Raw genomic sequence first — 13,493 nt, 5'->3', positions numbered from 1 at the left:
AAGAGCTTCTGCCACCCACACTTCACTCTGGCTTCTGGTTCAAAGGCCTGGGGTCCAGGCACAGTAATCCCAGTGTTGCGAAGACAAAGCAGTCTTCTCTTTTTCCTTCAACCTTCTGTAGATCCGGAGCTAGCTTGGCTCCTCTGGGCCTCAGTTTATACGGTGTACCTACCTAGCCAGGCCAACTTGGAGATACGCTGGTACCCGGGGATGGGGGGGGGGGGGGGCGGGGGCGTGGTGGTGAGGGAGGCGGGGCCGCGGTAGGCTCCGCAGCAAGACAAGAGAAGGTAGCCACTGGTCGACAAGGGGCCACTGTCCTACCCAGCCAAGGCAGGTAGGCGGGTCTGAGCGGAATTCAGACCAGTCACCGCCGATCGGCCACCGGCAGGGGGTGTAGCCCTACTGGGCCACCTTAAAGCCTATAGAAGGCCCCATACTGCTGCGGGAGCTGTGAGCAATCCTGCTGTTTGACCGACCCAAGGGGAACCGGAGGTCCAGTTCCGGTAGCCTTTCCCATCCAGAGAGTCCGGCCGCTCCCGGCGCGCCCCTTGGAAGTCCCGGCACGTAGCTCCTAGATTATACATTAACCTGATTTCAGCTGCATTTCCTGGTGGAAGGACAGTTTGGGCGGATGGGGGGAGGGGCGTCCGGCGCCCCACCTTCCCCTCCCCCCAGGGCGGCCCACCACCCACCCAGCCGGGGCCCCCGCCTCAGCTCGGCGCCGCAGTCTCCGGGCTTTGTTCGCTGCCCGCGCGGGTCGTAGGGAGCAGAGGCGGGCTGAGCTCCCAGGGGGAGGGGCGGTGCTGCTCAATTCCCGCCCCTGGCCCGCCCCCACGCCGTCCGCCCTCCCACCTCCTCCGCCTAGCTGCGGTCCAGTTCTGTCCTGCCCCCTGAACGGTCCAGCCCGCGCGCTCTCCCGGCCGCCTTCCGCCGTTCTCGGCTGCGCCATGGCCAGCCTGCGGCTGTGTTGCCCGGCCCCGCTGCTCCCACTGCTGTTGTTCATGGTGGTGGCCGAGCGCACCCTGCCCGGCGCCAGCGGGACGTGCCCGGAGCGCGCCTTGGAGCGGCGCGAGGAGGAGGCGAATGTGGTGCTCACCGGCACTGTGGAGGAGATCCTCAACGTGGACCCGGTGCAGCACACGTACTCGTGCAAGGTGGGCCCCGGCAAGACCCCACGAGACCCCAGCCCTCTGGAATCCCAGCCGGGGGCCCTTATCCCCGTGGTTTCCAGCCCCGAGGCCCGCCCTTCGCGTGCCGGCCGCCCTGCTGGGACCCCGGCCCCAAGCCGTGGAAAACGAGACCAGAACGCTCCTGTAGCCCCAGCTTGAGCTCCCTTGGCTACAGCCAAGTCTGCGGGTGGGGCACCAGGTCCCGGAAAACTCTGCAGCTCAGGGCGAAAGTTACTGCGGGGCCGTTTTGGTTCTTCTCAAGGTGCCCAGGCCCCAGTTGCAGTAGTGGCTGCCCCCCCCACCCTTGTCCAAAGCCCCTCTTGTGGGAAACAAGTGTACACCCTCGCTAAAGGGAAGATACAGGGTTTGGGGAGGTGTGAGTTGGGGACAGACTGTGATGAGGCCTCCACGAGGGAGAGAAGGGGTGGTCCGCGGAAAGGAAGGGGTGCGTCGTCTAATCCACAAGTCCGAGGAGTCTGCGTAAGGTGCTGCAGTGACTGGGTTTCGGTGGAGCAAGAGCAGAGATGGGTTACAACTGAGTCTCCCATGCACAAGGAGCAGGGGCAGGTGCCCCGTTCTCTCGGAAGACCTGGGTTTCCCTACCATACAGTAGAAGAGTCAGCTCTAATTCCACTAAAGCTGGATTTGAGAGCACCTTGGAATAGGTATAATGGGTACCCTCAGAACATCCGTTGCTGGTTCTCCTAGCTCCTCAAATCACTTCACTAGAAATAGGATTGTTCTTGCTCTTTGGGGATGGGAAGGACGGTGACTTCCTTCAGAGTAGCGTGTGTTCATGGGCTCCCCCGGCTGGGCCCCCTCCTCTCACTGCCAAGGCACTTTGCCAAGTCCCTGCAGGATTTTCCCGACTTCCTCCCCGCTGCTCATGGGTGTGGCTGGGGTGGGGGAGGTGTGAAAACTGAGCTCCCCCCCCATTTGAATTATCTCCCTCAATAGTTTACTGCGGGGGGGGGGGTCTTGGGGGGTGGCAGGTAAATGAGGTTCTTCAAGTCCTGTAGGTGCTGCGGTTCTAAGGTGCCTAGCAGTAGCTAGGCAGGTGGACAGGTTGTCCATTGTCGTTTTGCTCGCTCCATTCCAGGAGCCTAAACCCCCACAGAACCTGAAGAAGGGACCCCTTCCTAGAATTCCTTTCCAAAAACTGTCTGGGCTCCTGGACTTGTCCTATGGGTGCTGCTGGCTACATACATCCTCCAGCCATGTCTGTCAGAGGGGGTGCCCTCAGGGCCCCAAAGAAGAAGGTGGAGGGTGGGGCCGACTTGCATTGCCCAAACTTGACTTTGTGGTTCAGAGCTGCCTTGGCTGTACAGACTCAGGCAGACTGTGGAGCAAAGAAGTGGGCCTTTACTTCCTGGGGGAGGTGTCAGCCCACACACAGGGTTGTGAAGATCCCAACTGGGATCTTACTCTTAAGTAAGTCCCTCCATCTGAAGTGTCTAGTCCTGAGTGGTAGTGAGCTAGCAGGTCTAGAATGTTGGTACTGCGTGCCAGACAAGCCCTGGCTGAGATGGACCCTTGTAGTTGGACTTGGGCCGGTTAGATCTGGGGTGGGAATATAGGTTAGGTGGTATACCTTCTTATGTGTCCTGTATCCAGTAGGTGTGTACTTCCCTGCAGCCTTGACTGAGGGGCTGACTCACAGAACTTTGAACATCTCTGCCCAAGGCTGGAGTCCACTGTGGGCAATGGTTTGAAAAAGTGAGACCAGAAGAAGAGAAAGGGCTCAGGTGTCTAGTATGGCACCCTGTCCCTATAGGACCAATACCTTTACCTCCCATGTCCATTCAGGTTCGAGTGTGGCGGTACTTGAAAGGCAAAGATGTGGTGGCCCAGGAGAGTCTGCTAGATGGTGGCAACAAGGTGGTGATTGGTGGCTTCGGAGACCCCCTTATCTGTGACAACCAGGTATCCACTGGGGACACTAGAATCTTTTTTGTGAACCCAGCACCACCCTACCTGTGGCCAGCCCACAAGAATGAACTGATGCTCAACTCCAGTCTTATGCGGATCACTTTGAGGAACCTGGAAGAGGTGGAGTTCTGTGTAGAAGGTGCGTGCAGGTGAGGGTGTACCTTTAAGAGCCAGTGGCTTGCTGATCGTGACAGAAATTTTATGGGATATTTGGGGGGGGCACACACTACAGAGGACAGCTTGCCATGGGCAGGAGAGTAACCATTCTGCTGCCTAGCTTTGATGATGTAATATTGCTCCTGGCTACATCTCTAGCTACACAGATTAGACACCCTAACTTCTGATATTAGCTGTCTTTGTTTGGTCTTGGAACCGTAAGCAAGCCGCTGCCCTGCAAAGAGACAGGTATCTCTGTTCTCTCAATTTTTCCTCAACACTCCACATTCCCCGTGAAAGGCCCTTTGCTATGAAACAAGCTGGGACCCACCTGTCTTATCCTTATAGGAGTCCAAACTTCTATCTTGATCCATACATTTGAGTAAACCCCTGTGTGGGGATTTGGAAGGTGAAGGGCTGGCCTGTGTGTTCCAGAGACCCACAGTTTGTGGAAGAACAACTCTGTGGGGTTAGGCTGCCATCTTCTAGAAGGTGACTAGAATCACACTACCACCCAGGTCTCCCCTCTCTCCTCAGGACAGCCCCAATTGGTGACTGAGACCCTTGAAGGGAAATGTGGTAAAGAAGACTTTTTTTCTCTCATTGCTACCACATCCTGTCTGTTCCCTCATGGCTGCCTGGAAAGGGATGTAGGGCTGGGGACAGAAACTTCCTTCTCTCAGAGCCGTGGCAATGGTCATGACTTCTGGTCCTCTGATGTGATGTGATTTGCGAGCCCTGAAGACTTATCATCTGTCTTTCTGCTTTGATACTGTTTGGGCTCTTGAGAGATGTCTCTAGAATCCTGTCTCCTTGCTGGCCTTGGGTGTAAGAGGGGCAGGGCCAGAATTGAAAACCCTGTAGCCTCTCAGCCAGGTATGGCCAGCTCCTGGGCTCTTGCTGTGAGGACCCTATCTAGACAAGAACCAGAGATTCAAGCATTAATGTGGAAGTTTGTGTTTTGGGGAAATGGGGGGCAGGAAAGGCAGGGGGAGGATTTATATGTGAGGCCAAACGTAGATATGTCAACTTTGGGTTGAGTAGGGGGCTGAGAAGAATCAAGATCAAGAGGGTGAATTATTAATAGCTGGGTGGATCTAGTGGTCAGTAACTGAGGACTTCCCTGAGTTCAGAGGTCCGGAGAGGCAGAACAAGGTTTAGCATCTCACCAAAGCCAGCTATGCCCATGCTGCACTCTGGTTTGTTGCTGGCAGAGCCCAGTGTAGAGCAGTACAGCTAGGAAGAAGAAGGCCTCCCTTCCTGTGCACTTGTATGTGGCTGACACTTAGGGATGCTTAGTGTGTGTGTGTGTGTGTGTGTGTGTGTGAAGGTGTGTGGAAGGTAGGGTGGGGCAGAGCAAGGAGCTTGTACACCACTGAAAGAAGCTTGAAATGGTGTCTTAAATCTGTCTTGGAAGCAGACCAGAGTGCAATCGGATAAGTTGGGTGCTAAGACAATGTCAGAACTCCCAAAGAGCCATCAGGGCTTAGGGTATAGGATGGAAATGAGACAGCTTCTTGCCTACTCCTCCAAAACTGGGTCCATTTCCTGATCTGTAGGTGATGAGGCTTCTGAGCCTCATCCGAGGTTCTCATACTTAGAAACAAGCCCGTCCCTCCAATCTAACTTCCCAGTCTGCCTGCAGGTCCCCTACACCTGCACCATCCCACGCTGGGAACTGGGTGAAATCTGGGCCACTTCTAACTTCCTGTTCACTCTTGGAACACTCCCCCCCCAGCCAGCCAGCACCTCCCCCACCCCCCAGAAAGGCTCCTCTGGTCCTCCGCCTGGGAAGCCACATTCCTGGCATAACTGGGGCAGGTATGTGCCCCTCCCTTTGCATCACCTTTGGGCAAGAGTGGCTGCTGCTCCTTCTGGAAAGGGACCTCTCACTCTGACAAAGCTAAGGGCACTGAACATAGGCATACCACTGTCCTCACCCCGTCTCGAGAAGGTTGTTTGGCACCTCCCAGAGGCCTCCAGGAGAGACAAAAGCCTGGCTGGGGACCTACACTTCCCTATTAAAAGCCAGGAGCAGAGAAAGACAGTATTGTCTGTTCTAGCCAAAACCTGGCACAAGTACAGGGCAGGGGGCCCTGGTTGAGTGAGCCTGGCATCTGACCAGCCTGGCCCTTCTCAATTCTGAAACTGGGGTCTTGGTGACTCCCTTGTCCTGGGCCGGCCAGATTGGTTCTGCCCCCTATGTCTCTGCTATCCAGGGTTCTCAGGAAGATACAGTAGAGGAGCTCTAGGTCCCAAGATAGTAGACAGGAGCAGTCTAACCAACTAAGGCTGGCTGCTGGTCCTTGGGTTGCCTAGGATATTGCGAAGGTCCCTAGACTGTTGGGAGGACTGCCCTCCAGGCCAGGCTTAGACTCCCGTTGCCACTTTTTTCCCCTCACCTCCCCCACATTCCTTTTGCTGAGGGGGGAGGTGGCCCTCCCTTTGGACTCCAGGTTCTCTACCACTCCACAGCCCCACCCACAGTCCTTTGAGGGCCCCTCCCCCAGGCATGTCCAGGCTGGAGGCTGCTAGAGCTGGAGGTTACTTGCTACCCCAACTGCTTTTTGCCCAGAGAGAAGGGCCTGCCCAGGTAGTTCCGGAAGGGCCTCCTCTCTTCCACATCAGGGAGGTCTAGTAAGAAGTTGGCAGCAGGAATAGACTTGTCTCATCTTTGGGCTCACTGAGGCAGCCTTGTGGGGGGTGGACTTTGCTTGCTGGAATCAGTGGGTGACAGTCAGGACACTATTGGTTCTGTGGAGATGGCCTCCCTTTGGGCAGGCAATAGGCAAGATGAAGCTGATGGAATTTACTCCTGGCTTTTTCCAGACTCATCCCTACCCAGAGAAAATGCCCACCCCCATCTTCCTTGTCAATTAGAAATGGGGAGGGGTGTTTTGAAACATGTCTGTTACATGGATCTTTCTGGACAAAGCAAATTCTGTTCCTACCTGCTTGAGCCCCTTATAGCAATCCTGTGTGCATGGGACTCCCATTGCAGACCGGAGGAGTTGAGAGACCGGACACTGACCCAAGTCTAAGCCTACCCCCACCCCAGTTCAGGTCTGTGGTTACTCATTGGTTTCCTACAAGGTAAAGTAGGAGCGAATAGGGTGGAGGTATTCAAAGAGGAGGTGGAGGATACACTGAGGACCACAGATTCAAGAGGGTCCTGGATCACTGATTGATAAGGACTCTGTTGTTTCCTATGCCTGGTTGCTATGCCCAAGAGGCTGAAGTCACATAATGGTAGAAAACAGCTATTTTTTTTTCTCCTCCTGTGAGACTCAGGTTAGCTCTTTACCGCAGGGTGGACATAGAATCCTAACCCGTTGAAGCCCTGGTAGACTGGACTAGGGGCTACCACAACAGCTCATAGTAATCCTGCCCATCTGGGGCAGTTACCAGCTAGAAGAGGGGTTCAGGAGGAGGCCACTGGAAGCTAAGACAGCTGGTGGGGGATCTGGGAATCAAGGGATCTCACCCCTCCCATCCTCTGCACAGGTCCTGAGAATTTCCTCTGAGGAAGACCCCCTGCAGGGGCAATTTACTAAGGAATAGAGATGGCCCCTCCCAGGCCTGGAGGCAAGGAAGACAGGGATGCTCTGTCCTCACCAGGCTGTTTCCAACTGTGCGAACTTTATATACATATGTATGCCTAGGCCGGCAGCTGGGGGGTGGGGTGGTTTCACTATCTTGGTTTTTCTGGGTTTAGTCGAAGTGGTCAGGTCCCTATTGCTGTCCTAAAGTGCGTGTGAATCTCAACCTCTGCTTGCTATGGGTTCTGTTGGGTCCAGCTGTGCAGGAGGGCCCGGGTCACCTCTAGGAGTGGCTGACGTGTATTGTAAACATTTAAACTGAGGGATGGGAGCTGAGCGGTCAAACGCAATCCCAGCACTTGGGAAGCAAAGGAAGGCTGATCTGGTCTACAAATTGAGTTCCAGGACAGCTAGGACTATTACACAGAGAAACCAACCTTGTCTTGAAAAATTAAAAAAAAAATGAGGGATGTGTTTGGTGAGCTGCTGTGAGGACAGTAGATCAGGGAACTTTGTCTTTGACCTTTACAAGCCTGTCAGACCCTGAGGCTGACACAGCCAGCCCCTCTGACCTCTATCTGTTGCTAGCCTGAGGTAAGTTTGAGCGCCCTTGACCACCATGCCCTAAGTCCCAGAAAATGTAGGCTAGCATCTGCCTGTGCAGGTGCCTGTACCCACAACTGGAGGTTCCAGCATATATGGAGAAACAGAGCACAGGCACGATATTGGTAGAAGGGTTGAGATATCTATCCCCTACTCAGAAAAGGAAGCCGTCAGGTATAAGGATGTTTTTCATCATTAATTCCATCGGTTCCTTCTTGTACATGTCCAGTCACCATTTTACAACCATTCCCTATAGGGTTCATGGGGCATCTGCTTGGTGGCTTCCCAAGAATGAAAGGTGGTTGCTGCCACCTGGGAAAGAGCTGTGAGTGTGAGGAAAGGAGAGTACCCACTACTCAGCCTGTCCCCTGGCCGAGAGAGCAAGCTAATCCCATTCCTTGCTGGCCTTCCTAACTATCTGCTGATCCCAAGTTCCTTATTGCTTGTCCCAGCCTCCTTTCTCTCTGGATCTGTCTCTGCTTCTTCCTTCCTCCACTTCTAGTCCTCTATCCTCCCCCTCCTTACTGCCTTTCCTTCTCATCCTCATTGGCTGCCCATCTAGAACTAAACCTGTACCCCTGGGCCGTAGGACCCCTGCTGTGTTGATCCCCTCTCCTGTCTGCCACTAATCCAACTCAGCACAGCTGGAATATTGAGCAGGGGGCAAAGTCTCCTGACTCACCAAGCACTGATCACATGTGGGTGTCACCTAGCTCCTTCCTTTTTCCTCCTGGAGATAGGTAGGGCCTGGCAAAGCTGGGCTTGGGTACAGCTAAGGAACAGGAGGGACAGCATGACCGTTCTTACCCTCACTGCCTTTCTACCAGTGCCTGCTCAGCTGCCTGCTCTTGGTCATTCTGGAAAATTCCCAGGTCCGTGGTGGAATTTCTCAAATCTGAAAGGTTGAGGATCAGCGTTAAGGACTCTGACCCAGTGACTGTGGCTCCACTCATTACCTGGTCGATGTGTAGGTTTCACTTCACCCATCTGACTTCATTTGAAACTGCCATGATGTCTTCCAGAAGCCAGACAGACACACCTAGCTTTCTCAGAGAGATAGAGATGCGTTGATTAGTTTGTCTGAACGGCCCTAGGTTGAGGAGCCTAGCTAGCCAAGGAGTAGAGAAGGGGCAGCAATCTGGCAGCATCTTGGCTACCCTAAAAGACAGCCCTATTTGTTAGGTTGGGAGCATATTCCTAACACTATTGTATTCCAAATTTTAATTTAATCCAAATACCCTGCAGAGCAGGATAACTGTCCAGGTGGGTGGCTGGGTGGGTACAGACAGATCTGACCTAGGCCTGAAGCTGGCAAGAGAAACTCTGGAGAAGCAGGGCCGAGTGCCTCTGTCCTGCTGTAAAGTGCTTATTTGTCTAAGGCTGAGGGGAGGAGAGAAGAGAGAAAAGACCAAACACCAGAGATCTAGGGCGGTACTGCCCTGCCTCACTGGGCAGCCAGAACTGATTCCATCAAGTACCTCTATTAACCTGAGCAATACCTGCCAAGAACTCCTCACCACCAAAGAGAGTGTGAGCCTCACCCCGGCTGACCAGAGGTCAGAGGGTGGGGCATGTCTACTGGCTGGATGAGACCTGTGCGTTGGGGAATGAATGTGTGCTGAATGTCCGGATAGGCAGCTTTTTCCGTGGGCTCCTCTCTGCCAGCCAACTTCAAACTCTTTTTCTAACATTTTCTAAGGGAGTTGAAGGCTATCTAGGAAGGGCGAAGGGGTTATCTGCATGAGAATGGGACCAGTGAGCTAACCGCTGGACTCTGTACCCTCTCCAGGCCCCATCCCCCAACCTCCTCTGGTCCTGAGAAGTACCAGAGCATAGTGCCACACCCATTATGCCTGGGAATGAGGGACAAGCTTTGTGCTACACAAAGAATGTCTAGTGTGTATGTTGACAGGTGGGGGATGCCATTCCTGCATGCATGTTTGAGTGACTGCTGGAAGGCGGGAGTACTTAGTGTCTTGGCTCATATATGTGGTTTCATGTTGGTAGGGTGTTAGCCCAGAGGGGTAAGCCTGGATCAGCATCCTGTTCATTCCTGGGCATGAGACTGCTGGTTCAGTCTAGGCTGAATGATTTTGTCTAAAGATCCCAAAATAACTCCAGTAGCCTGTGCTCCCCTCCCCCCACTGGCCTAGAGCCTCAAAGGCTCTTTGTTTTTTGAAGGCATCCTGCCCCTGCAGGGGGCTCAGACACTGACTGGGGTTTGGTGGGGCCAGGCAGCCTGCCTAGTTCCCTTTCCCATGGCTAGGCCCAATAAACCTCAAGCCCCATTCCCGTGTTGCCCAGGACTGACTAGAGCCCCAGATGAGCACTGAAAAAATTATTGAGATCTCTTTAGTGGCAGATCTCAGGGTTTCTGCTTGGTGAAAGGGGGCAGGCAAAGATTACAGCAAATTTCCCAAGGTCACTTGAGGCTTCTTCTGCCAGCTCTTGCTGGAGTTCCTACTACTAGTAGGACCCAGCCCTCCAAGACCCTGGTTCCTGTGGTTGCTGCAGAGGGCACACTTGGGACATCCCAGGGCTGAAACATACCCAGCAGTGTCGTGTGGCCTGTTGGGCATTGATTGCCTAGGGTGCTTGTTCTCTGGCACTTTCTATGGGGCGGGGAAGCAAACCGAAGATGTGTATGGGCTGTACTGGGCTCTCCGATTCGAAGTTCCCCTGGCTTTCTAGGCCAAACCGGTACCCGGGGAGCTAGCATCACAGAGACTACCTCTGTGTCACCGGCCAAGGTCCAGTAGGAGCCAGAGCTCCCCTGTGGAGAGGGTGAGGCCGTCTGGGAGTGGAGTTTCCTTCAAGAGTTCATTAGAAGATTGAATTGGGGGCCACAAAGGATGGAAAACCTCTTATCATGGGTGACAAATGAATGACCCAGTGGAGGATCGCATTTTGTGCCTGGCCAGAGGATGGAAAGATACAGTTATCAACTGGGGTAGAGAAACCTGTCTGGCAAATCAAAAGGGTGTGGGCACAGTGGGAGTGCCAAGTGTCTGGCCAGGGGGGTCTTGGGAGAGATTTCAGCTGTAGGTAATATAGAAGTAGGGCCTTTTCCTGTCAACATGTGAATGAATGTAGGGTCTTAGTGCCCCAGGAAAGGCTGGTTGGCCGAAAAGTGGGACTTGCTGACAGCAGGTACAGGAGCCTGACTAGAGTTGTGAATACTGTGTTCCAGTTAGTGTAACCCAGGTGTTTGTTGGTGTGATTTCAGCTGAGATGAAGACTTAGCAGGGGGGGCTATAGCAAGTGGGGATGGTGCAGAACCTGGGTACTCCCCAAGCTTGTAGACAGCTGGGGATCTTTTCCCACACAGGCCAGGAAAGGAGCTCCCTCATAGAACCTATCCCAAACCCTTTGCCCCACATGACCCTGCTGGAGTCTGCACAGTAGCTTGGGGATGGCAGGAATTCCACAGCCATTTGCATGGACTTATTTGCATGTTTTCTCATTGCTGGGGAGCTGAGTGAATGGGTGGCTTAAGATGTTACCTTCAATTACAAGGGGAAAGGTAGGTGGGATGATTTCTGAACCCATCACCTCACTCTCCAGCTTGTAACCCACCTGAGCACCTTACACGTCACTTGGGGGACCCCCGCCTCCATGCCAGGACAGAGCCTGCAGGATCAGAAACAACAGGCTTTAGCACAATGCATGCATAAACACAAGCAGACCTCTCAACCCAGCCAGGCATAAAGAGTGATAAGGGAGGACTGTGTCTGCCAGCACAGCAGCCTCAGCTGACCCTCCCACTTGGCTGCCTGCTGCCCACCTTCCTCTGTAACCGTCATGGGATGGGGGCCGAGCAACTGCCTCCTCTCCAGGCCCAGCCTCTGCTCCCCTATGAAAACACTTAGCGCTTTCCTACTTCTCCCTTGTTCTCCGATTTCCAGACCCATTGCCCTCCCATCACTTGCCCCTCCCTTGGTCTCTGCCCTCTTACCACCACCACCACCACCATCAACCCTCTCCAAGCTTCTACCTCTACCCTAAGCTGCTCTGGCCCGTTTGTACATCTTGCATCCTGGTCTTAATCCACCCCAGCCTTTTTGCTCCCAACTGCGACTCCCTGTGGACGCTAAAGTCCCCAGAGACATCTTCCTTTGTCTCTGCTCACCGCCCCCGCCCCCTCGGCTTCCCTCGCCCCTCATTCACTGCCCCAACCCAGTGAGGACAAGAGCCGCCGCCGCTGCTGCTGCCGCTGCTGCTGCCGCTGCTGCTGCTGCTGTTGCTGTTGCTACTGCTGCTGCTGCCGCCGCCGCCGCCGCCACCACCACCACTGCTACTGCTACTGGAGGTGGGCAGGCGCCTCCGCGATTCTTTATTCTCGCTTCAAAGCCAAGCGGTTGCTCCTCCCGCTGCTGCCATCGTGCTCCCGCCTCTGCTAGGCAGGAGCAGACAGGCCCTGCACCGGCACCCGTGGTCTCTGGGGCCTTCCCTGCATTTCAGACTCCAGAGGCTACAGAGGACAGCACTGGCTAGTGGGCGGAAGAATTGTAGCCAACAGGGGTTGCCTTGGCTCTCCATCTTCGTTTGCCTGCTTCTGAGCTCACATTTGGGATTTCTACTTGGAGAGAATTCTGCTTATCTCCCACCATGATCCTGGAGGACTGGGGAGGGCCTGGTGCTCCCCCAGCCATAACTGGCTAAACTTTGAGATCACAGCTGCCATCTGCTGCTCCAGGGCACCCAGCATGGGGGGAGTAGCTCCGAAGAGGCCTAAGGGCACTCCATAAGGACCCCCACACCCAGGAAGTGGGCTAGAGCTGTATCATGCCTCCTCTACCACTGGAACACAGACCCAGGCAGCAGCCTGGTGCTTCCCTGCTGGTTCGGTACTTCATGATCCCCTGCAACATCTGCTTGATCTTGTTGGCTACTTCCACGCTGGGCTTTGCAGTGCTACTTTTCCTCAGCAACTGTACGTGGCTGCTGGATGTACCCCTGTTCTGCTCACTGAGCCCCTCATCTCAGTTACCAAGGGTTTCAGGGCAGGCAGGGTCATATCAAATTCAGGGGTTGTTGCAGATGGGGTACCTTTTCCTTCTGGATACTGGATAGGTCACACTAAATTCCAGGGCCTCTTATAACCTAGTCTTAGACTTCTGATGGTGCAGACCTTCGACCTGAGTTGAAGAAAACTGTGGGAGTAGGCAAAGATGCAACAGTGCTGGGATTGGGAGTAGGGGCAAGAACTGGATTTACCCAGAGAAAGCAGGTGACTGTGAAGTTCAAGGGGCAGAGAGAAGTCCAGGGCCTTTCTGTCTGTTCTGCATTGGTCAGTGACCTTCTGAGCGTTGGTGATTATAACTAGAACCTTGAGGAGTGAGTGGGCACTGTACCTGCTCAAAGAAGCTTAACTTTTTTTTCCCCTTCTAGACAAACCTGGAACCCACTTCACAGCAGCGCCTCCTATGCCTCCTGATGGTGAGTAGCAGTGGTGGGGCAGGTGGTTGGCATACTGATAATGGGGGTGAAAATGGACAGGGTTGCCGGGATTAGGGCTGTCTTTTAGTGTGTACACCAGGTGTAACTGGAGCGGGAAGCTGGACAAGGGAACCTGGATCCCTTCCAGGGACTCCACGGGGGCCTTTAGGTGATGGCCAATACTCCTGAGCAGGGCCAGTCTTAGAACCTACGAGTGGAGGGATGATGTCAGAGGATTTGTGTGAGGTCTGGATGGAGCTCTGCTGAAGTCAGTCTGTTTGTGGAGGGATTTCTTTCCTTTGTCTTTTTTCCTATTCAGGAAAGGGTGGGGCTGGAAACAGAGAGAAGCACAGAAGGGAAAGTGGGTTGGGTAGTGGGGGGGAGGGCTCAGTAAAGCCAGTGACAGCTGTTCTAGTGCTGAAGGGCCTAGGTTTGCCCCTGGGGTGGGGGAGGAAGCGAATGGTAGAAGGGGCAGGCTGACCTTTCTTAGGGCGTTGTGGGCTGGGGCCAGCCCTCCCAGAGGGGCTGCTAATACGTGGGCTTCTGTAACTAAGCTAATGATAAAGAGAAGAGGAATTGACCATGTTACAAAGAAAGCAGAGACTAGTAGGGATAGACTGTATCTCAGCTGGCCCAGCCTGGCTCCTTACTGCAAGTG

The 13,493-nt window shown here is 54.2% G+C and overlaps 1 protein-coding gene across 14 annotated transcripts in view; it reads left to right on the top strand.

Annotated features, from left to right (window-relative positions):
- Nucleotides 1-592: 592 nt before the first annotated feature.
- Agrn (agrin) overlaps nucleotides 593-13,493 on the top strand; it is a 31,589-nt gene continuing 18,688 nt past the window's right edge. For 7 of the 14 annotated variants that reach the window (XR_012907572.1, XM_075946818.1, XM_075946814.1 and 4 more), the window contains exons 1-3: nucleotides 872-1,154; nucleotides 2,976-3,237; nucleotides 12,788-12,835. Coding sequence is in view for 10 of the 14 variants with exons in the window: in XM_075946818.1 (XP_075802933.1) it covers nucleotides 948-1,154; nucleotides 2,976-3,237; nucleotides 12,788-12,835 (517 nt within the window). In the remaining 4 variants the exon portion in view is untranslated. Of the gene's footprint in view, nucleotides 1,155-2,975; nucleotides 3,238-11,557; nucleotides 12,330-12,787; nucleotides 12,836-13,493 lie in introns of those variants that run through there. The other 7 variants (XR_012907575.1, XR_012907573.1, XR_012907574.1 and 4 more) reach the window with 2 other exon arrangements.

The sequence above is a fragment of the Microtus pennsylvanicus genome, chromosome 13, assembly GCF_037038515.1.
Source record: "Microtus pennsylvanicus isolate mMicPen1 chromosome 13, mMicPen1.hap1, whole genome shotgun sequence".
In the NCBI taxonomy this organism is placed as follows: Eukaryota; Metazoa; Chordata; class Mammalia; order Rodentia; family Cricetidae; genus Microtus; species Microtus pennsylvanicus.
This window is presented reverse-complemented; position numbering and strand designations above follow the sequence as displayed.